A 23,583-nucleotide genomic window follows, 5' to 3' on the forward strand; every position below is an offset into this window, starting at 1 on the left:
GCCATTCCCGACAAACTTTTAGAGGCTCTTGCAAGTTGCACCAACACTAAGATCGACAGATAATCGTATCTGCGATACGGTTTAAGCTTACATGGAACTGGCTATGCTTTATTGGGTAGTTTACGATATTCGGACCGTATGGGATATGGGTAGTGGCCCTACTAGTGGAGATGATATGATGTGGATTTTAAGTTGGGAAATAATGTGTGGATTGTGGAGACAAGGTTGAAGGCTACCGTACGGCTTTTTACTCCGTATGTCTGATGAAACGAAATCTGAGATCGCATATCAAATTAAGTGTTATTCGTTTTTGATATCACGTCTTTTGCCATTGGAACACCGAGTATGACCACTGCAAGCCGCCATGTGAGATTCCAGGACTCTGGCTGATGGCTTTCCAACCACCCGCTTCCATGTCAGCGGTTTCTGTCTCTTTCTTTTGTCGTTGCAAGCTGACAGCTTCATCCCATGTGCACCGCGCCGCGGTCAAATGAAAATTCTTTGTGTCCGAAAAGTCTCCGGCGTCCAATTTGCGCTCCGAATTTGTTATGGTCAGCACTACTGACGCCAAAACGCATCAGAATCAAGAATTGGATATCAAATAGCGCTTAGGCTCGCGAATGGGAAAACTCGTTTCTTTTCCGCAACGCCTCAAAGGATTTGAGAACGAGGGTGGAAGATATCTTGGATCGGTGGTCTAGACTCTTCCGAAGTTGCATTTCAAGGGAAGTAAATCTGAGCAAACAACAATAGATATTGTTCGGAAGATTCTAATGAGCGAAGTGTTATTTCAGTAACGGAATTCCACGCCGTGATTGAAGTGGAGCGGGATGTTTAGACTATTGGGGAGCAGCAATGCCAATAGGAAGAGCCCACCATATATAGACGCAATGGAAGAATTCCTACGATAGTAGTCGTCCTGCTGTGTATATGAATAGACAATTACGTGAAGCTCAGAGTTTAACTCCTAGAAGATTCCTGGTCTCGCTCGGAGTTAAGCACTCTTCTTTTAATCATGGTTAATTTATGATGCTTAAGTGAGCAGGTCACAGCATCACGATTGTGCCACATGGCAAGTACCAAGGGTTTTCAAGTCGCAAGACGATGTAACGCCGGATAAACAGGCCTGAAGAGCGCAAATCGCCCTTGGTATGGGGAACGGCGTACGGCATGGGTTCGGCAGGGTGTTGCAGAAGGTTGTTCGTTCAGTTGGTTGGGAACGGAGATTTTGATAGGGCCAGCAGACTCGAGGCATTGTGCCGCGAAGGAAGGTGTCTGGAAGCGCCATCGAATGGTAGGGGGAGGTGCTTGAAGCGCCGTCCAGGGCTTAGCGGTGTGGTAGATGTTTACGCACGAGGCATGCTGATTGGGTGCTCGAGCTGTTAGTGAAGATGCAATGCTGGAGAGAGGCTCAATCGTGGCCAGGAAAGATAGCAGCTGCCGATGTCAGAATCATCTTGTTGGCTGGGTTGTACACCTGCATGGCTGTGATGTCGTGAACGGAGGGAGGACGAATGTCGCTTTGACTGCCATGGATGCGCCGCAGGCGGCGTCGACAAGAGTGACTCCATTCGGAGCCTTTGAAGTTTCCATCACACGCGTATTCCTGCAATATCGTCCTGCTTCAGAAGCTCGTAGCTCCGGTACATCCGCAATACTGGGAAGGAGAGCTCTTGAAACGTGCTGAAGTAATACGCGTGGCTAGACCTAACTCATGTGTGACTTGTTGAAGTTCCTGCATTTCCCTGTTAACAAGCATCTCAATGAGTGGTATAGATGTGAGTGAGCATATTATTTGCGCAGGTGTGATATCGACGTTGTGTTTAAGTGGTGGACATAGCGGCGTTACATTGATTGCATAGGGATGGAAACTTCAAGCGAAGGAACACCGCATTCTTCTTCTTCTGTAGCACAAGTTTCTTCTTATCGGGAACTCAATAGTTGGTAACTCTTCAGCGCTTATAGAGCTTGAGTTGAACCAATGATCAATATGAACTTTGCCGTTCATAATTGCTTTTGTGATTGAAGCGCGTTGAAGAGGGTGGTCAACTGTTGGTGACCGAGTACTTACATGCATAGACAAATCAATGAATATCCAAAGTGCTTCTAAACCCAACAGGTGCAAACTCGAGCCAGTATTACATGCGTCACAGAGTCAGGAGCACAGTTTCCTAGCACCCCTCCCTCTCCCTCCCCTCCTTGCAACGTTACTGCATCATTTGCTCAAGCACTCCCAAGCCAATCCTCGATCACCATTCAGAGTTACCAGATTTGTTTCGAACCTGTGAACCCCTCAGCAACCATGAACCATCGAATCCCCTAAACCCTTCGCCTCTCTAAGCGAAATTCCTCCCCCGCCGTGCCCGGCACACGTATCTTGGCCGGTAGAATCGCAGCAATCACCTTGCAATTACGCAGCTAAAGTCGATCCACGATTACGCTGCTGGAGGCCCTTTATCTGGTCGGCCGCAATAAGCTAGTTAGGGATGATGCCAGTAGTACCAACGGCCAACTTTGCCGGCCGGGAACGTGAATTCAGCGACGGGTGCGGTCCCGGCTTGGCTGGTGTTCTTCGCGAGTTTAAGTTCAGGCTGCCGCATAATATAATGCAGATCTTAAAATGCCATGTGTGAGACGTGCGAAATCAGAGAATTGAACGGAGGTTCATCTATGGACTGGAAAACGAGCTGGTATTTGGTGGCAATTCTAAATGTTGATCAACGTGTTAATTACAATAATTCAGGACAAGAGACATTCGCTGAATTGAAGTGATTTTGTTTTATTTGTCCCTGTACCTGTGGCTGAAGAGGGGAAATTGTTCAAGTGAAAGGCTGGTGTAGCTCAAGACCCAACACAACGAAATCAACTATTGCAAGAAAGTCATAATGTGAACGTAAACATGCTTAATTTCAAGTGGTATATATGTCATTTCCCAACCCATATTTCCTTCCAAACGCCTTCCATTGCAGATTGACCCCCAGTACCCAGCCACAAAGGGCCCAAAACGCCATCGCTATGCTTTCATGACCATGCAACCGTAAACCAAAATTTTATGCCGTTACCTCCTGGAATTCAGGTAGAGACGCCGCTCCTCTCTGTCTTCTCCACATGTTTGCCCTATCCACCCACTCGCGGCCTAATAGCCAACCCCAACGTCCCAAGACCGCTCTTGAGAACTCCCAAGACATATCATTGAAAGGATCATCTCCCCATATAGTCAGATGCCCATCATCTGTTTGCCCGGGTCCCGTGAATCCGATTTCCTCGATGAAGCCTTGAGCTACGTCGCTTGTAACACCCAAAAGCCGTTCGCGGATTGTAGGCGACGCGATCATGTCTATTCCCCAGTAGTGCGGGCTCTCAAGCTGTCGATGACTAGGCTTCAAAGAAGCTGGTAGGTTGTCGCTGAGAGATCGTAGAACTGCAAGGTGTTTCTCTGGGTTGGAAAAGATCGTTTCGTCCGAGTATAGTGGCTGGAATATCTGATTGATCTGTGCTCGTGCCTTGTTGCGATCGTAGGAAGCAATGATGCTGCTGAAGAGGTCTTAATACTGGAATAGTAGAGCGCTGGTGCTTCCTACGTACTTTGATGCTTGAGAACCGAGTCTGCTATTGCGGCCATGCACGCTGGGTGCTGCCTCGATCGACTGAGAGATGCTCAGAGGTTGAAAAGGGGATCCCACTGCAGATCGAGAATTTCGGTACCCTGATGACTCAGGTGAGCTTTGTGAATTATGACGGAGCCCGGATTGATGTACCATAGAGTATGGTTGAGATGACAACGCAGAGGGGTCGGAGTATGCTTGCATGCTCGAGTTCATCATCGATGAGGTTAAAGATAGAGCGGCCATAGGCATCATATCTGAACCCATCGAAGACGGTGGACTCCCGGCCCCAGATAAAGAAGTCTGCGATATTGAAGGAGACAGCGAGTACGAACGCCCATCATGCGGCGCCATGATTGGCGCCGACAACATTGCGTGTGATGATGATGAAGAGCCGTACACTTGAGCTCGAAGTGCCTCGTTCTCTCGTCTGAGTTCATCGTTCATGTATCTTAAACGCTCGATTTCTTCCGACTGTTCGGTGCTCTGCTCTTTTTGTGCTTGTTCGAGGTTCTTAAGATGTTCCTTGCGGCGACGACCTATTATAATTTATTAGAAATGGGTCATATTTAAGAAAGCAAGAAATACATACGGAATTCTCTCTGTGCAAGTCTGTTGTACTACAAATCAAAAGTTAGTTAATGAGAATAGAAGAAGTGAAAGCAATACATACCTCTCTCTTGCGTTCTTCCTTGTCTGCTGATGAATCCATTGTGTATGAGTTGCCTTGGCTTGAATATGGGCTTGTATGTCTGTAGAATGCGGTTTGTGTCATGGTGGGGAAGTGGTAGAGTAATATACCTTTGATGCAGGTTCTATAAAAGATGAAGAAAGTAACGTGCTCTCTTGTACTTGTTCAAAGATCCTGTCGAAGCCGGGGCCATGTGAGACCAACCCTGTCCTAATCCTGCCGCTGCACCTCCCCCCCACTGCCTCTCCAGACGCCGCGAGATACCCTTTCTGGCCGTAGAGACGAGGTTGGGACGGCGTTAGTTCTCAGCCTTGGATGGACTAAGACTATACTGGTAATCCAGTCTCTAGTTCACGGACCGTTGTTGTTTTAGGCCGGTTATATTGTCACTTGCTGTCAGGCCAAAGCTTTAATTTAGAATTTAGCACAAGCTCCCCACGTTTCGATTTCTACCTGTGGACAAGGCGCCGGATTTCGGCTTTAGCATTACGGAACTGCCAGTTACATCTGTAGCATACTATTTTCTCCAGTCTTGAAGCGGTGGTGGCACTTTCTCAGTTGGCGAGCCGCCGATTAACGCCGCTGGCCACTATCTTCGGCGCCGCTTCTAATTGAGTCTGCAAGAATCCTCAAAAAGACTCTCCCCTCACATCCGGATTCCTATCTCTGGTGGCGTGCATTTTGTCAATCCCAAGAGCCTCCGGATGTAAGAACGAACGGAGCGCGCTTAAAGGGTGGCAGAGATACAGGAAGCCGAGGACGCGCCATAGAATGTGGATTGAGGCATATGCACAAGCGGAAAGTAAGTCAGCCCAACTTACTCAGTGGGCCTTAGCTAAGCCCATTTAACTCTTCATGATGGGGAGACTAACCAGGGTGTCCGGTCACGTAGGGCTCACGGACAATACTCGTAGTCGTGGGCGATCCTGCGCACATCACACCCAAAGTCTTCCCCCTATCGATCCCAGACTAGAGAGAGGGGAACTTTGAGGAGCAGGCGGCGGAACTTGGGGCACGGTACTTGGTACAGGGAAGCTGACCCATGGTAGACGACTTGATCGAAGCTTAAACAAGCTAAAATGACTGGAAATACCATTATAGCATGGTTAACAGGCCGCAAACAGTACAATCCTGTTATCCGCGGGCCATGGAATGGGAATAATTGCTGTTAATTACCCACAATAGAGGTCCCAGTGTGCTGCGGCCAACTGGCCCACGGGTTTTGTTGCTGGTGCCGTAGATCAGGTTGTAATAATAGAATACTTTTCAAACGATGGAAGACAATCCACAATAGCGCTTGCGTTATTCTCGTTCATTGCACGAAGTTGGCATCTGGTGTGAAGCTCAGCGATCGTACTGCAAGCCACTGATACCTGATGATTCTAGGTAACACTGCTGACAAATTTCAGCTCGTATCGGTTGCAAAGATTCTGATAATACGCTATGCTTTGAAAGATTTACAGCGCATGGTGATGAAGAGGCGGTATGGGCAGACAGCAGATCTTTGATTTCGAAGTGTTCTGGAAGCCAAGCGCTACTGCAGTAATACTCGGTGTCGGGGTGGCCTTAGGAGCTGTGCTAAGCAACTGCAACTTCCACGCCTAACCAATGCCAAACCTGTAAAGCGCAATTACGGTCATCTTTGCATCGGAACTTCCTGTAAGAGGAGCAGAAAGCCAAATCCCAGTCTCCGATGCGGAAGGGAACATTGTCGAAGGTGGGATTCTCCATGGCATCCATATCTTTCCCCATGAATTTCTCACTCTGCAATTTCCTCGTACTTATCTTCCAATTGGATGTTGTTCTTCAGAAGTTCAGAGCCACTGAATCACTGATTGTATGGCCTCAGCCTCTCTCGCTTAAACCCCTTGCCCCTGTTGTTGTTGTTATTCCCCTGACTCCTGAGCCCCTGGTTCTTCGCCGTTGGCTTTCTCTCGTCTCCCTCTCCTCGAGAATATCCGTTGCCTCCGACAAACGACACAACCAGTTAGATGGGCCGCTGAAGGCCCATCTCCAAGAAACTCCAGCGCAGCCGCTTTCGCCAAAGTAACCGCGGTCTGTTTCATGAAACGAGCCAGAAGCGATCGTAACGAGATGGGGCGTGCCAACTCTGCTCAACCCACAACAGCATGAAGGTGCGCTCACCAGCCACCCACTAGCCTAACCAACTCCAACTCTGTTCCAAAAGGAACCTTATGGCGCAGCTACAACGGCGTTTGAGAGTCCTTCTCTTGGGCCATGCTGACAATAATGCGATTCGATCTGTTTGTATGTACAATTTGCCTCTTCAAGCAAGGCAAACATGGAGGAGAGCCCGACAGGATGTTCGGCTGGCTCCGTCTAAGCCGAGTGACACGAGATCGATGATCGACACGTTCGGGAGAATAACACTGGTCAGGGAGATCTGTTTCCAGGATCGCGGGTTCGGGCTGCATCTTCTTGACCTCTCTGGACAGCTTCCAGTGCAGTTCGGGGGCTCCGACCCCAAACAAAGAGTTTGAGCCTTACTGGTAAAGCTTCTTTCCACGTTTTAATAAAGTTGCTCTGTTGTACAAGAGAACAAAGGACAATGTGGGTATTGTGCGAGATCGACCAGGCGATGAAAACGTGGTTTCTGCGTATGTGGAACTAGTTATTTTTTGCTGGGCTGCTAAAAACATTTCTGCCATCTTCGGACGGATCATCTAAGAGCAAATATCACGATACTTCGCTGAGTTCTACTTTTTGGCCACCTCAGTTTGGACATTCAAAGAACGCCTCTTTTGCCATCGTCTAGCTTGCATTCACTTTGAGATGCCGCCTTTCTGATCACCACGAAGCGACTCGCCATCTTTCAATTCGTTGCAACTAACACGCTCGATAGGTCCAGGAACGAACAAATCCTCTGATCAAGTGATCCTGAAGGCCTGCGGATCCTCAAGTTATAACGATCGTCCGGTGCCACCCCCAAGAATCTTCGCTTCAACAGTTCGGTCGCACAACGCTGTCGCACAATGAATGCTGCAAGCGTATAGTCTCATGTGAAGTCGCACAAGAACATACTCGGTAGTGTGCGAGGAAGATGATCTGCAAATTTAGAAGTTTCTGCATCCTACGGACTACATCTTCTAAGCACCACCAATTATATCCTCTCACCGGAACTCTGAAACTCAGTATTTGGAAGACTTCAAGACACCAACTGGTTCTGCGACTCGTCGATAGACACCGACCTCGTTGGGCATGAGCAGCAAATTGTTACATGGGATTCGGGATGGACAAAGCGACAAGGATGTCCAATGGGTGTATACGACGTGGAGATGTATTACTTTGTAAGAACTAGAAGTGTACAACGAGTGAGACTCAATGTTTATCAAGACAATTGAGGATAATGGTCCGCGCTGACTCGCACTCAATCGCCATATGTGGACTTATATCTCAGCCAATGGTATGGTCTATGATTTCTTCATCTTAAACGGCTGCCTGAAGATTTGATCGAAGTGGACGATAGTTGAAGGGAGAACAGCTACTCAGTATTATCGTCAAGCACAATGCTTTCCTCTTAAAACAGTCAATTATAACCCTGGTTATTGCGGAGAAAGTGAATAAATGCAGGTGGGAGATCTTCAAGCGATGTCGTTCCTAAGACGGGGGATTGTTCCATTACATGTTCCATTCGCGTTCGACCGGATTGCCTCATTAAGTTCTAAACTATATTGCAACATCATGCCTTTTTCCGCATGAAGAGGCGAATACTCTGTGACAATACTGAAATCGATTTTACAATCTACTCACACAGATTACTAGCAATGGGAGAAGTTACGATGAAGGACTCAGTGGGATGTCACGTGCCGCATCGGCTCCCTCCATTTCTCTTCTGCCTTGAACCTTGACCTCTTCTCCATCTCACATCAGCTCAAAGATTCCGCTATTATGAGAGAGTCAGTATTATTCTCGTCACTACAGGGCAAGCAAAGCGGCTCCGGACATTTTTATCTCCATGCTTTGCAATCCGTTTGTTTTTGGAAAGTTGTTATTATTTCTTCTGCAATTTCTGTTTCCTGTGCCGCTTGCAAGCCAACTGGCTCTTTTCTGGAAACCAATTCCAAATTCCTGCTGCCTGCTTACAGCATAGACAAGGCATTTCGGGGCCCGGCAGACGAATTGTATACTGTCATATATCGAAGTTCTTGTCTGCTTTGGCATCTCTTTATTTTCGTTGCACATCGCTTCACTCCCAGAAGTACGGTGAGAAATCCATCTTGCAGCTGCGGGGAGTGAGCTTACTCAACCCCCACCGCCAATTCTGTTCATCAGTCAGAATCTCATGCATCTTGCTTTCGATTTGGATTGTGTCTACGTCACGGACTCCCGATGCCGTTGTGCTCGGGTTCGGGAGTTGTGCATGTTCGCTGGTACCGTTCCCTCAGAAGTCTGGGCGTGCTCTACGCCTCGACCTCGCCTCAGCATTCCTAAAAGGGGAATTAATGTAGAGGAATATACCGGAGGAGTAGTTGGGATTGCTGATAGGCTCACATGGGAAGAAATGTGCATGTTTGTCTGTTAGTTTGTTTGTGCTTTCGAATCCATGATTTGACCATTATCCATTCTTGGAATAGACATCATCCGCGGCCAGCAGAGTCTTTTCGGCATCCGTCAGAATTGTGGCTATTTCTTGCATCCTTGGATGCTAGTCCTTGGTGACTGAAGATGGCTCTAGATCAGCTTACACGTGTCATACCTACGTCCTTGTATCCCCATAAGCTTCAATTTCTCCAGATCGCTGCTGACGGCACCCACTCTAAATTGATCTCCAAAAAACGTGCTCGTTCGCGGCTCCAATGGATGTAACACCAAAAAGCCGTTTGGTCTGCACGCGAGTGAAACCGTCTAGGTGCAGACTTTGGCATTTATTAACGAACTGACCTATCATTTCACATGTCCCGCAAAGTCAGCGGCGCATACCTCGCGACGCAATCATTTTCTAGCATAGCCGGTCACTTCAAACCTCCTACCTCGTCTATGTTTTCGTTCAACAACAGAATACGCGAGGGATTTAAGAAGGGAGCTTTTTAGAGGTATTCGAATACGACGTGAGGCGGAATAGCGCCAGTTTCACATTGCCCCATGCATCATGCTGCTATTTCGACTTTCTCTGCGCGTTTGCACCTATTCCTTGATTTGATCATCCACACGCTCCACAGTGCTCGTAGAATTAATTTACGGATCACAAAACCCATAAAGATTAAGTTCTTCAGATAAGAATATCTACCCGCTAACGTTGGGCCACAGGGAGGTCATATGTCGTATCTTGAAACCAACAAACTGTTGGTGGCTATAGATATATTCAAAAGGCCTAGTGGCACAAGGTCTATCAACAAGTTAGGAAATTAGACGCAAATTCTATCCTCAAGTAAAGAATTTAAACATAATTCATTCCCGAACCTAAGCCACAGCAGAAACCTACTCCTGCATCCTATCAGGGGGTTAGTTGGTTGGTTGGCTGTATTCAGTATAGGTCCGGTTGGTCGGCCGCCATAACCACCAAACCAGCAACTATACCACCAAACCGGCCGAAACCCAACCCAACAATCTCTGAATCCCCTCCAACTATCTTCGACGTCTCGTATATATTGCCCCGTTGGGCATTGCCAGCGATGGAAATGACAGCGCCCGGACTACCGCATCCCGACGAGTGGCTATTTCTTCAACCAACGAGCTGGCGATCGTCGTATAGCCTTAAGGAATGTTAGAGCGGTCTGGGTAACCGCGGGGGAGGAGTTCTGAGAGTTGGGGCTGCGGTATCAGGATGTTGAATCAGTAGTGCGCAGTCTGTTGGTGATCCGGAGGGAGGTTGTAATTTGGAATATTGGTTGTGACCCGGCGGTAAGGGAAAAGCCCAACAACCGGGAAAACTTAACAACTGTTTTTCTGGGTTTAATTCTTCCTTGCAAGTTCAACAGTTTCGATACTCGATCCTACCTTCCCTATCTTTGACCTGCTCCCATCAACCCAACCCCCACCGTCATGATACTATTTGCGGATCTTCTTCATTCGCTAGCTTGCAAAGCAGACTTCGCCATGCTATGCAAAATTAGCCTGAGCGCTTTATGTTGGAAGACCGAGTTTATTCACGACGCTGGGTCATATTCTTTCCCCTTGATGCCTCATTACTCCATCTCTCTTCCCATTTTCACTGGCAAAACTATACACACAAGCGTCGCAACATATGGAGATGATCTCGTCACAACAGCAGTTGGCTTTCTAGTGCAAATTATGTGTAGAGATGTTGGTAATCACGTTTTCACACCCTTAAGAAGCTTCGTTCTCGTATATTGAGCTTGCGCCAGTGCTTCAAAAGGCTAACGGTACATGTAATTACCATAGTTGGACTACATGAGTACCTAACAAGCTGTGTTTGTTACTATTGCTTGAGGAAACAGAGGATACCCTTCCTCTCGTGTCTGTCGGGGAAAGAGCAGTAGGAAGTTATGTTCTTGACTATGATACTATTGTGAATGTTAGTAAGACATCCGACTATCCTAACTGATTGCATGAGATGTCGTTTCGTGCTCGCCCTAGTCGGCTGAGTGTTATCGTTTATGAATGAACAAGCTCGTCTGGACACCACTAGTTCATTCCTCCAATTACTCTTTACCTCCACTCTCGCGCCACTCCAATGCTCCTCAAAATACCTATTTACCACCGGTGGTTTCATTGCAAAACTAACATGATAACCCTAAGACCCTAAGTACAAAAATGATAGAAACTGGCTTTACCATACTCCTTCCTTGATCATCATATTGACGCTTACCGAAGGGACAAACAATACGGTGGACTTAGGAACAATATAGTAGACTTACTTCCACCAAATGAGAACATAGAGCTTTTGAAGATAAACCAGATTGTCATTCTCACCTAAGGAGGTGTACCGCAAGAGTGAGCACACATTAGTGAAAGGGGATGTAGAATAATTGGCTGCTTTAGTTGATTCAACCAGATATCGATGACTCGGGATAGTGTGAGATAGGTATATACAGCTCATTGCTCGAGAATTGTGTTTTGTATTTAGTGGAATATATAGAGGAATATACTGTTTAAAGTGGGTATAATACAGACATGAACACCGAGCATACTTGCTATCCCAAGCCCATTTATTTGTTGAAGATTTGTGCAACCAAAGCTTCCCACTCCAGAACCGCTGGAGTTGCTCAAAAGCTAAGTCTTGATTGTATTCCAATATGCCGTGGTATGCTCGGTGGAGATATAATGCTATCCTGCTACGCTTTCCCGAGCGCCATTACTCCATAAACCAAAACTCTATATCAAAACCGAGATTTTATCAATCTTCGTATATACTGGACCGAGATAGTTAGCCCCATGCGCCAGCCATTCGTCCTCCATCTCAAGCAGCCATTCATGGGATTAAAACCCAAGCGAACGGACGCTCACTCAGTAGAGTCGCACATCTCCGTACGGTACGAATCTACGCAATAACCAGATTATCAAGCGCAAGTCTCGCCATCTCCAAAATTTGAAGGCAGCCATGAGTCTGCTCGCCTAGACAAGTTGCTTTGGAGGGGGCAAATGGTCCGACAGCCGCTTTTTTGAACTCATCTTCAGGAAGCGAGTCCAGCCAGTCGTGACGTGTCCGTTGACGATTCTCGATCTCGGTGACCAGGCCTCTCAGTCCTTTATATTTGTAACCAAGTCCATCATGCCCATATATATCGACTCTCAATAAAGCCCGAACTGTGCTTCGCCATTGCATAGGAGCCATCTCGACAGCACTAAACATCATTTCCTTTTGTACGCAAGCCATTTCCCCTTCAATGGGGGTCTGGCTTATACAAAGCCCACCGTACTCCTGAAATTCAAAGGTTTTGGTGGTACCTGCTGCCAAAGCAGCGTCCACTTCAATATCGATCAGCTCAATAACCCTCTGATAGCCATGCGCTATAATGGGCAGAAGAGTACCAAGAAGCATGGTGTTCTGGAATCCATCTATGGCAGGCCTTTTTTTCTCCACGATGATCGCTCCACACTGTGGGCACCAAATCGTGGTTGCCGCCGTAGCAGCCGCAGTTCTAACTGTCCGAAGAGCACTCGCAACGTCTAACGGCAGTTGCTGAAGAGATGCTAGAGCTAAGTACATGCTTGCCAGACAGCTACATGGCCCGGCAGGCTTGAAAACAGGATCGGGTATTTTGGGAGGACTGTTCTCGCTTTCAGACGACGAAGAATCGCCATTGCCTGCCAGCAATAAAGGTGCCTCCAGGCCTTGGTCTGCTTGAAACGTATCGTCGAAACCAAAATTGTCGAAGCTTATTGGATTTGTGCCCACTAGTTGAGGGTCTCCAAATTGCCAGATGTTGCCTCCGTTATTATCTCCAGCCACCTTTGCAGTGTCTTCAGTAAAGCCTAAGATGGGCTGATTGGTAAAATATGGCAGTGCGCCTTCATTGTAATCATAATCGCCAGCAAACGGTAGTGGTCCAAGACCTAAAGAATCGACTATAGGATCGGGTTCGGGGTCGTCGCGTGTGGTTTCTATGAACTGCCTTTTTCGAGGACGTCCCATAGGTTTCTGTTCAGAATAATGGCAGACGATGCCTTCTCGTTTACATCGTTCACATCCATCTGGGTTCTTGGAGCAAGCTAGCTTTCGTGTTCCTGCGCGTGTTAGTTACTCATCACCGTCGGATGACAGGCACTCTACTGCACTCATCGCAGGCTCGATGCTTTACCGTTTTCTCCTGAGACGTAGCATTCGATTTGGGAGGCATGATTGGAGCCACAAGCAGCAGGATTTAAATCGAGAGAAATAAGCAAATGTTGAAACAAGACATCCAAAGTATATAGAATAAATAGCAATAATGTGGTACCAATAACAGCTTTATGCTCGTCGGTAGGCCTGCGAAGTATGCGCATGCGACTCTCATAGGGTGTTGCAGGAAGAGGGGACGCACTAGCCGATAAGCTTAGCTCCGACTGATAGCGAGCCTTCGACAAATTTATTTTTCCCCAAGCAAAGAGATCGCCAATAAGTTGAAATACCCAATCCGCAACGATGGCTCCCTCAACGCTCGATCGAAAGCGCAAAGCTGTTACTCGCGATGTTCCGGAACATTCTGATATAGAATCAGAAGCAGAATTTGGAGATGGTCTTCTCGAGGGGATTTTGTCGCAAAGTGAAGATTCGGAGGGTGACAGCGGGGACGAAGAAGAAGATAGCGAGGACGAGGAAGCAGAAGAACTGGACGAACTAGAAGCTCTCGACAGCGATGAGATTCCTTCAGAAAACGGGGAAGCAGAAGCAGATGGATTGAATGGAGATTCTGTCAACAGCAAAAGTGCACAGGACATGGTGAAAAGCATCTTAGGGGACCAGCAGACGCTCGAGGACGAGCAAGACATACCAAATTATACAGTAGTTGCAGACGCCAATGGAGGAGAAAGATATGTGTATGAGGAAATCAACCCCGTTTACGATTCCGACGACTCGGACGCAGCCGTCGCCGAGAATACAATAGGAAATATCCCACTCAGTTTCTACGATTCATATCCTCATATTGGTTACGATATTAACGGAAAGAAAATATTACGGCCTGCAAAGGGAGAAGCATTGGATGCTTTGCTGGACAGTATAGATATACCGAAAGGATGGACAGGTCTTACAGATCCTGCGACTGGAAAACCTCTCAATCTGAGCCAGGATGAGCTGGAAATTCTACGAAGGATACAGACCAACGAGCTTCCGGAAGATGGATATGACCCATATCCAGTAAGTGTTTTGTCAGTAGTTTTACTGCTTCAAGCTAATAACAATTGTAGGCTACTGTTGAATATTTCACTGGCATTGAAGAAAAAATGCCACTCAGTGCAGCCCCCGAACCAAAGCGAAGATTCCTCCCGTCGAAACATGAAGCCAAAAGAGTGATGAAGATTGTCCGAGCGATACGGGAAGGTAGAATAATGCCATATAGACCACCCGAGGAGCAAAAGGAAGAAGATGAAGAAGTGCACTACGATATATGGCAGGATGAGCAGCCTCGGCCCGATCACGTTATGAATATTCCCGCACCAAAGATGGCGCCTCCAGGTTACGATATGAGTTATAATCCACCTCCTGAGTATCTTCCAACAAAGGCAGAGAAGCAGGCCTGGGAATCAACAGACGCCGAGGACCGAGAAAAGGAGTATCTTCCAACATCTTACGATTCGCTGCGTAAGGTGCCGGGTTATGAAAAATTCATCAACGAGAGATTCGAACGGTCATTGGATTTGTATCTGGCTCCTCGAGTCCGAAAGAATCGACTGAACATCGACCCAGCGTCGTTATTGCCCAAGCTACCCCGACCAGAAGAGCTCAAGCCATTTCCAACCGTTTGCTCTACGCTATTCCGCGGTCATGAAGGACGTGTTAGATCATTGGCGATTGACCCTTCAGGTGTATGGCTTGCAAGTGGGGGTGATGATGGTACAGTCCGGGTGTGGGAGCTCTTGACTGGAAGACAACTCTGGAGTGCGAAGATTGGGGACGATGAGGCTGTCAATGTTGTCAGATGGCGGCCTGGAAGAGACGCTGTCATCTTGTCGGCAGGTGCTGGAGAAGATATCTATCTCCTCGCACCACCGATTGTAGACCCAGAAACGGATGCTGCTAGCCGAGAGATTCTAGACCATGGCTTTGGGCATGCAACAAATGCAACACAGACACTCACAGCAAATGGTGCTAGAAAGGAACCTGTAGCCAAATGGACTCGACCAGGAACGCGCCTGGAGGATGAGGGGGTACTCATCAAGATCACAGTCCGAACAACAGTAAAAGTCATTAGTTGGCATCGCCGAGGAGACTTCTTCTCTACAGTATCGCCTACAGCCCAAAGAAGCGCAGTCGCTATTCACACTTTATCAAAGCATCTCACACAAATCCCATTCAGACGTCTACCCGGTATCGCTCAAACCGTCCAATTCCATCCATCCCGACCCCTCTTCTTCGTCGCAACCCAACGCACAATCCGCAGCTACGATCTCCAAAAGCAAGAACTCGTCAAGATCATCCAGCCCGGCGCCCGCTGGATCTCATCCTTCGACATCCATCCCGGAGGAGACAATCTCATCGTCGGCTCCTACGACCGCCGTCTCCTATGGCACGATCTCGATCTCTCCACCCGCCCCTACAAAACCATGCGTTTCCACAATAAAGCCATCCGCGCAGTCAAATACCACAAAGGTGGTTTCCCACTCTTCGCGGACGCCAGTGACGACGGTAGCCTGCAAATCTTCCATGGCAAGGTTGTCAGTGATCTGATGGAGAATGCGACGATCGTGCCGGTGAAGGTGTTGAAGGGTCATAAGGTCAAGAGCGCATTAGGCGTCATGGATATCGATTGGCATCCGAAGGAACCGTGGTGTGTTAGTGCTGGGGCGGATGGTACGTGTCGGTTGTGGATGTAGGGTGGGAGTTGCCCTTTGTTATGTAGCATAGCCTGGCGTTGGGTGGGAAAATAATGTAGTTTTCGGTTGCAAAGCACAATTATGATTCAATGGATACGGGGTTTCCCGTGGATTCGTGAGGTGACTTAATCTATATCGACTCTGGCTTGGTACGAGTTTGATCTTTGCTCTCTGTGTTTATTTGGAAATCGACGTGTTCAGGCTTAGTTCACTCAAGTATTGAGTCGTTAACAAACTTACTCAGAGTCTGCCCCATTTCCTCGTTCTAGTCCGCGGAATTGCAGATCATGGCTTGTTTATTCTGATGTTATAACTCCTATAGAGCGGGAAACATGATATTTGGAAACACCTGTACCATCGCAGCTCAAATGATCTTCTTTATTGGTAAAAGCAATTGCTCGTGCTGAAGAGCCGCCTTGACGAAACTGCTTTCTATACTTGACGTATAAGAGATCGAGAGAGGAAGCTATGGGTGGGCATGATATCCGAAAGGTGTTGAAGTAAACAAGTGAGATGTTACTCTCAGCAACCTGCTGTCCCTACGCCTTTCCTGAAGATGTAGAGAAATAGGATGTTCGAAATACAACCGTGGGGTATATCCGTAGCACAGCAGTGTAGGGAACACCCCCTAAAGCAAATATCCCAATGCTCATAGATCAAAACACCTCCTCCACAGATTGACCAAACCATCCCCCCAACTCATCCCCATCCCTCCCCTTCCCCTCCCCAAAATAACTCGTCAACCTCTGTCCCTCATCCCCATCAATCGGCCACTCAACCTTCGCCGCAACGTTCTTCGCATCCAACATATCCTTCACCGTGCCCCAACTAAACCGACACTCACTCCCCCACCCAAAAACCGGATCCATATTCCTCTTCAACCACGTCGTACACTTCGCATCGGACGGATATCCCGATCCCCAAGTCGGCTCTACAACCTCCATCTCGTCCTCCTCATCCTTCGGTTCAAGATAACTCTCATACAAAACCTCCAACGCCGCATCCCTCGTCACCTTCGCACACACACTCGCAGCGCTCACACACGGATACAAACTATCCGCCTTCTTCGCCACCGTAACCAACGCGGTGGGAAAGATCTTCTCCAATTTCCTCTGATACGTCGCGGGATTCCCAATCGTATCGATATAAATCTCCTTCACATTAACGCCCTGCCTGTAGACCCCATGAATCAAGTTGATCGTCGCGTCCATCGCCTGCGCATTCAGGTTATACGTCGCGGCCGGCTTCATCATGTTCGCGCCGATGTCGCGCGCCGACATGACTTCGACGGCCCAGCCGCACTGCGTGTACAGGTCTGTGGAGGGCGTGCAGAGCGTTTCCATGAGGGAAGAACGGACGGTGGGCGTGAGGACTTTGCTGTCGTCGAAGTGGTGGGTTTGGCGGAGGAGAGGGTCGGATAATGGGAGTGGTAGGTAGAAGAGGCCGTAGACCATGGGGCCTAGGACTGGACCTCGTCCTGCTTCGTCGACGCCTAATGCGCATGGTGGTCCTAGTTCTGGCTCGTCGTTTGGGTCTTGGTTTGGTTTTGGGAGGAGTGAGGGTGGGACGTCTGAGTAGTATGTATATGATGCGCCGGAGTGGAGGAGTTCGTGTTTGATTGAGGGTGCGATGAAGACATCTGGGGCTGGTGCTTCGAGCACGATATCTTCTTCCATTTGTGAGTCTGCCATTTTGTGGTTTGCGTGCAATTGTTCCCAAATATTGCAATTGTTGGTAGTGAGAAAAGCCGACGCGTAAATTATTTCGGGGAGACGCGACGGGACGCGGTCCGCTTGTCAGCCCCACTTCAACCACAACTATAACTGTCATACTCACGAACCAAGGATATACTTTACTGAAACCCATCTCTCAAACTCTCCTCCTTCATACCATCACTCACCACCCTCCCCATACTTCCTCAACAACCCCCTCATAATCCCCACCGCACCCCCCTTATAACTCCCACCAAAAATAGCCCAATGGTTCAAATGATGATACCTATCCAAGTTAGCCTCCCGTTACACCCTCCCATGTTTCTTCACTCACAACTCATACAACCCCTCCCTATCCCGCCCCTCCCCCACCGGTTCATCCCTCCCCCACCCCCTCCTCTCCCTCTCCTTCCAATACTCCCCCTCAAACTCCCCCCCAAACCCCCCAAACATCCTCATAATCCCCCACTCAAACTCGCCATGCGCATAACTTCCCGCGGCATCAAACACAACCTCCTCCCCCTCCCTCGTCCGTCCCCAATTCCCACTCCACAAATCCCCATGGACAACGACCGGTCTAACATCCCTGCCCGTCTGCGCATCTTTAAGATGGCCATCCCCAAGCAACCGCGGAACGACTTCTTCCACCATCCTCTCCACAAGATTCCTCAAGTCAGTATCGATACCATGTTTCTTCTCCCCAGCTTTCAAAACTGCTTGAAGTCGATTCTCGCCGTAGAAGTCCGCCCAGCTGCTTCTGAAGGTGTTGTCCTGCAACGTATCCCCACAACAAGTCGGTACCCTGAACCCAAACACCGGGGTCTCGCACCCCTCAGGCGTCGGCGCAGGCGTGGTATGCAATACCGCCAACTTCCTCGCCAACGCCAACCCGTCTCCCTTCCCCTTCAGATCCAGGAAATCAGTAACGAGAAACGCGCCATCCGCGTCTTCCAGGGTGCCAAAGGCGTGGGATTTGGGACAGAGGGAGGGGATGGTGTTGTGGATTGCGTTGAGGGATGTATGCTCGCCTATGTTTAAATGTTATAATAAGTAAATCCCAAAATATGAATGATTAGGGGACTTACCTTCAAACATGACCCCCGCCTCCTTCCCCCTCCCCGTTTTCACAAAATACAATTTCTCAATATCATCTTTATGGCTCGTGAGTTTGAGCGTGCTAGCAAAGCCCGATCCACCATGTGATGCGATAGTGGTAGTCGCAGCATCGAGCGCGAGGGCTGAGAGAATTGCCTTGTCAATCTTAGGAGGCATTTTGTGAGTAGAAATGTGAATCTATTTATGGGTTGTTGATATGTGAACGATAGATAGAACGAAACCTCATATGGTAGTGGCGTGATACAACTCTGACGTAAGAGGGGTCATGTGAGAAACTAATGCATATTGACAGTCAGAGCATAGAAAAGTGCGAACTCTGTAAGTGTAGTGTCATAATAATAATCTCTTCGCCAAATTCAAGAGTAAAACGAATGCTACTTGCTAAATGCTGCCACAAGAATACAGATGGCTCTTAAAACCTATGCACATGTCAAGAATTACCTCCCCAGCGTCTTCACTCTCGTAGTCTCCTTCCCCATTATATTACGACTGGCTTGCAAGGTAATTAGCAGCCTACCGATATGTCAGTGCCGGGTTGCATTCTTGGTGAGCCAGCTACTTACCCTCTCCAGATTATAATCATACTTCTCCAATGCAGCTAGTGCATCGTTTCGGGCATATCCCATGCCTGTCAAGTTTTTCAAAATAGGGTCATCGTGAACACCTGCTTCAGTAAGAGCCCTGCCAATCTGAGGTCTATCTGGGGCAAGCGCGTTTCCATTACTCGTAGGCGCTTCGGCTTTCACTGGTGATGGATCTCTTGCAGGTCCGTCCAACCCAGCAAAGATAGCATCCCAGTCGTGGCTATCATTAACTGCATTTGCGGCAGGAGCAGGAGCAGCAGAATTTGGTTTTGGATGAGTCGTTTGTGGTGACGCTGTGAAGTCTCCAAACATGCCGTCGTTGCCAAAGCCGTTCTGAGGGGCGACGTGATCAGCGCCCTTTGATTGTGGTGGACTGTCAAACATTGGATTGAAATCATCAAGACCAGAACGGTCGGTTGAAGTATTGGCAAACTCATCATCAGCGTCCCCCTCCTTAGCATCTTCTAGATCGTCAAATTCATCGAAATCGTCGCCGAAGGGGACTTTTGCTGGAGGGGTAGGTTGGACAGATGTTGTCGGCGCCACAAATGAAGGCTGGCCTACTGAGGTGGGAGGAAGTGCTGGTGGTGGTGATGATGGTATTTCTCTGGTTGGCAAAAGTCCCGAGAATTGTTGGACCTCTGAGTGTGCCGTCTCACTTGGTGATATTGTCTTGTCATATGCTGGTGGAGAGGCTTGCGCTCCTGGTGTGGGAGGTAATGTGCCTAAGCTCAAGGCAGACGCATTCTGTACCGCAATGGGTCTTGCAGAAAGGAAGTCGTTTGACTCTTCAGCTGGTGCTGGTATGGGTGGGGCTTTGGCAACGGTAGGTGACTGAGATGAACTGATCTGTCTGGTGTGACCTGGCGACGCAGGTGAAAAGTCGTCGTCAAATCCGCCAGCGTCACTGGCACTTTCACTGTCATCGTCGTTTTCCAATTCAGCAATTGGAGGAAACTCCTTGTTAAACCCCGGTTGCAATCCACCATTGGAGCCACCAGCAGAGGAGCCAGTATTCATCCTCTCTTGTGGTTTTGCAGCCCCGCCAAACCCGGCAAATGCAGAGTCGAAATCATCTTTCGACGTAGCAGACCGTGAAAGGTCTTTGTTGTTGATTGAGAAAGGATCCGACGCGGCCTGTTCACTCAGAGTACTCCCTCCCGTTGGTGTAGCTACAAGCCCGGAATTAACGTCCCCGGGGAAAGATCCTGGCATGGGCTCTTTACCTGTGCTGGCTGGCGATGCTGTCGAGTGACGATCGATGTTTGGAGACACGGCTCTCACGTTTTCGTTAGGTCCCGCAGAGGAAGATCCTGTAGGTGTGTTGCCGATGTAGTTTGTTGGTGTATCGGCTCCAGTAGAATCTTCTCCGTATCTGCTATTTGGGGCAGATACTTGGCGCGACGAGGTGACAGAATCTTCATGGCTTGGGAAAGGTAGAAAACTTGAGCTGATCTCTCGTGACGCTGGTGGAGGTGGTATGATAGCTTGCGCGGTAGGTAATTCTCGGTGGGAGGTGGCAGGGGAAGATGTTGCTGGAGAAGAGAATTCACCATGTCCAGTTGTAGCACGGGAGAGTGTATTTGGTGCGGGAGTAGTGTCAACGGAATGACCAAATGTCGTAGGAGGAGGTCCACCTAGGGCTGGGGAAGCTACAGTACCTCCAAAAGCAGGACCGAAAACATTCTCAAAAGAACGGTCGGTCTGCTGAATTGGCGATGCAAGGGGGGGAGATGGTATTTCGGATGTGCTTCCATGTCGTCGGAAAAATGGGTTGTTGGCACTCATCGAAGATGGGGCTGGACTAGCAACCTGAGCTGGACTGGTGATATTTGTTGGACTCTGAGTTCTTGATTGCTCTGCTAATATCTTGGTATCCTCCTGTATGCTTCGATTCAACTCCTGTGCCTCAGCCTTCAATTTTTCTCTTTCGTTTTCATTAGTTGTGAGCTGCTTCTTGTTGATGGCCACCAAACCTTTCTGCTGACGAGCGTCCGACCGCAACTTCTCCAAAGCCGGCTTCAACTGTGTGATCTCGGCGTTGATGACACGCATCTTCTCTTTCAAACTAGCATTCTCCTGTTGATCTGCTTGCAAAGCCGCTGCTGTTTGACGATGTTGAGTTTGTAAGTCTTGGTAGGAGCCTTCGATCATTGCAATCTTGGTTTGGAGATCTTTGGTTTCATTCCGTGATGCTGTAAGCTTCTCGTCGAGACTCTTGACTGATTGTACTTCTTGCTCGTAGAGTGTTCTCAACTGAGCCAACCGTTGTTCAAACTGCTGCTTTTGTGCGCTTGACTGGCCCAGTTCGTTTTGTGTAGTGACCTTTTGCGCCTGAACTTCTTGCATTTTCGTCGACAGAGTTCCAACCTGATTAGAGAGGTTTCCGAGCTCCGCACTTTCGTTTGTGAACTTCTTGCTTTCCTCGGGATCATTATCTCCAAGTAAATCCTCGGTGGCGGAGCGTTGAGTTTGAAATGATTGTTGCATGGGTCCGTTGTTCGAACCTCCAGTGGCTTGTTGAGTTAAAGACTGGCCAAAGGACGAGGATGGAGCGAAGGGTTTGAAAACTGAAGATGATCCCAGAACTGGAGGTTGACGAGCTGGGGAGGACGGGGTCATGGGTTTGCTGTTTCCGAAAGGATCGTTAGTGAGATCAAATGCTCCAGAACCGCCTGTTGATAATGGTTGAATAGGTGCAGGAACTGGAGCAGTTGTAGGCGATGCTAAAGCATCAAGTCCGAATAAGTCTTCCGCTGCGGATTTAGGAAGAGTAGGAGCGGCATCAAATATAGGCGCTGTAGGTACAGCAGTTGGTCTAACTTGATTTCGCATACTTGGAGGAACCAAGTTCTGCGGCAGTGTTGCTGGTAATGTGTCTCTTTCATCACGTTTACCTCGCTGTTGTCGTATAAGATACATGGCAACAGCAAATTCATCTCTGGTCAATACACCTGCTGATCTGATATCCGAAAGATCCCAAATCTGCGCCAAAACTTCCTCTGGCAATTTTGACTCGCTGAAAAATGGTACTGCTTCGTCCCCTGTAATGAACCCTTTGTTGGTTTTATCTAATCCCATGTAGATGCCATCGAATTTAACTTTATCAGATGGGCTAATGGCCCAGTCATTTGCAACAGCCATCCCACTATGCTGAGGTGCCTGAGGAGGTGGTGGGGGAAATGATCGAGCAAGAGGACTTCCAGCACGCTGAGCGGGATTGCCGCTGAACTGTCTTGGGATGCCCTGCAAAGAGCCGGTTGATTGTCGACTCGGTGTCCTCCTCGCGGCAGCTTCATACAAACCAGCTGGAAGAATATTTGGAAGCGCTCTCAGCTGCCCGGCCTTGAAGGAAGCTAGCAAGTGCATTGCGATCACAAATTCCGTAGCTTGTAGAGCGCCTCTCTGTTCAGTATCCGCCAATGTCCAAATCCGACCAAGTATATCATTCGGTAAACCAGCACGCTCAAAGATTTGTTTTGCTTGTTCCCCAGGAAGGTGTCCGTTGACAGCGCCAGACTTTTCGAACAACGCAGCATATTGAGTCGCCTTTTCTGGGGTCAACGGTGGAACTCTGATAGGACCATTGCCGCTTCCTTGTGGTTGCAGTGCGGATGGTGGAGGGCCAGGAGGAGGCTGTATTGTAGGACTAATTCCGGTTGGGAGACCTCCATCAAATTTAGGAAGAGGGGCAGGTTGAAATGCCAATTCGGGAGAAGGATCTCGGCCAGCTTGATAATGTCCAATTAACCTTAAGACTATCCCAAATCCCGCTGGTGTGAGCAGGCCTCGATTTTCCTTATCTGCAATCTGCCATATCTAGAATCGCATCATGTTAGCATTGTTCATGCGCTCCTGTTCTGCACATCTGTCCAGGGTTTTGGGGGAAAGAAACAAACGAACCTCTCCCAAGATACGAGGTTCCAGTCTCGTCTTCTCGAAGAACTTGACAGCAACCTCTCCAGTCACCACCCCGATGCTTTCCGTATCAGCTTGTCGAAATAGTTGACCGAATACCCGTTTCTCGTCAGGTGTAAGGTTGAGGCTTGGTGCCGCTGTAGATTCGTCAGCCTCTTCTTTATTTCAAAAAGTTCCCTCTTCCAAGTCCATCGAAGGCCCACAAGCTTTGTCGAGCTCTGAGAGACCGTATATATGTCATTCAATTCGGCATCACAATGTTCTGTTCCCGAATTCGTGATCAAGGAAGCTCTTACTTGGATCTTCCGCCATGGCGCCTCCTCTTCTCCGTCGACCGGTTTGATAGCTACACAGGAGCGATGGAGGGCTCGAATTCGAATGTCAAGCTGCAGGTATATCTCGCGATCGCAATGCAAGGTTCGTGGAAAACAAATACTTCTCGTGGACTATTGTCTTGCGTAGAAAGGTATTGGTGTTGTTGATGAAGTCGGCCGTTGCTCGAAGCCAGCTTCCGGCTGAAG

General features: G+C 48.5%; 6 protein-coding genes across 6 annotated transcripts; 1 reads left to right on the forward strand and 5 right to left on the reverse strand.

Moving 5' to 3' along the window:
* Positions 1–3,050: 3,050 nt before the first annotated feature.
* On the reverse strand, positions 3,051–4,380 carry GLAREA_05665 (uncharacterized protein; the record flags this gene model as incomplete). Its single annotated transcript, XM_008078954.1, has 4 exons — positions 3,051–3,534; positions 3,586–4,144; positions 4,198–4,225; positions 4,279–4,380. The coding sequence occupies 4 exons, from the start codon at positions 4,378–4,380 to the stop codon at positions 3,051–3,053; spliced, it is 1,173 nt and encodes a 390-aa protein (XP_008077145.1).
* Positions 4,381–11,758: 7,378 nt separating this feature from the next.
* On the reverse strand, positions 11,759–13,058 carry GLAREA_05666 (Zn2/Cys6 DNA-binding protein; the record flags this gene model as incomplete). Its single annotated transcript, XM_008078955.1, has 2 exons — positions 11,759–12,945; positions 12,992–13,058. The coding sequence occupies 2 exons, from the start codon at positions 13,056–13,058 to the stop codon at positions 11,759–11,761; spliced, it is 1,254 nt and encodes a 417-aa protein (XP_008077146.1).
* A 284-nt stretch (positions 13,059–13,342) lies between these two features.
* Positions 13,343–16,068, forward strand: GLAREA_05667 (WD40 repeat-like protein; the record flags this gene model as incomplete). The annotated part of the gene is made up of 3 exons (XM_008078956.1): positions 13,343–14,056; positions 14,107–15,709; positions 16,055–16,068. 3 exons carry the CDS (start codon positions 13,343–13,345, stop codon positions 16,066–16,068), a joined length of 2,331 nt encoding a protein of 776 aa, XP_008077147.1.
* A 320-nt stretch (positions 16,069–16,388) lies between these two features.
* GLAREA_05668 (Ribonuclease H-like protein) lies at positions 16,389–17,423 on the reverse strand (the record flags this gene model as incomplete). The annotated part of the gene is made up of 1 exon (XM_008078957.1): positions 16,389–17,423. One exon carries the CDS (start codon positions 17,421–17,423, stop codon positions 16,389–16,391), a length of 1,035 nt encoding a protein of 344 aa, XP_008077148.1.
* Positions 17,424–17,624: 201 nt separating this feature from the next.
* On the reverse strand, positions 17,625–18,716 carry GLAREA_05669 (Protein kinase-like (PK-like); the record flags this gene model as incomplete). The annotated part of the gene is made up of 3 exons (XM_008078958.1): positions 17,625–17,730; positions 17,779–18,472; positions 18,530–18,716. The coding sequence occupies 3 exons, from the start codon at positions 18,714–18,716 to the stop codon at positions 17,625–17,627; spliced, it is 987 nt and encodes a 328-aa protein (XP_008077149.1).
* Positions 18,717–19,043: 327 nt separating this feature from the next.
* Positions 19,044–23,374, reverse strand: GLAREA_05670 (EF-hand; the record flags this gene model as incomplete). The annotated part of the gene is made up of 4 exons (XM_008078959.1): positions 19,044–19,073; positions 19,124–22,963; positions 23,048–23,199; positions 23,359–23,374. 4 exons carry the CDS (start codon positions 23,372–23,374, stop codon positions 19,044–19,046), a joined length of 4,038 nt encoding a protein of 1,345 aa, XP_008077150.1.
* Between the last annotated feature and the right edge of the window lie 209 nt (positions 23,375–23,583).

The sequence above is a fragment of the Glarea lozoyensis genome (genome assembly GCF_000409485.1).
Source record: "Glarea lozoyensis ATCC 20868 chromosome Unknown GLAREA10, whole genome shotgun sequence".
Lineage (NCBI taxonomy): Eukaryota > Fungi > Ascomycota > Leotiomycetes > Helotiales > Helotiaceae > Glarea > Glarea lozoyensis.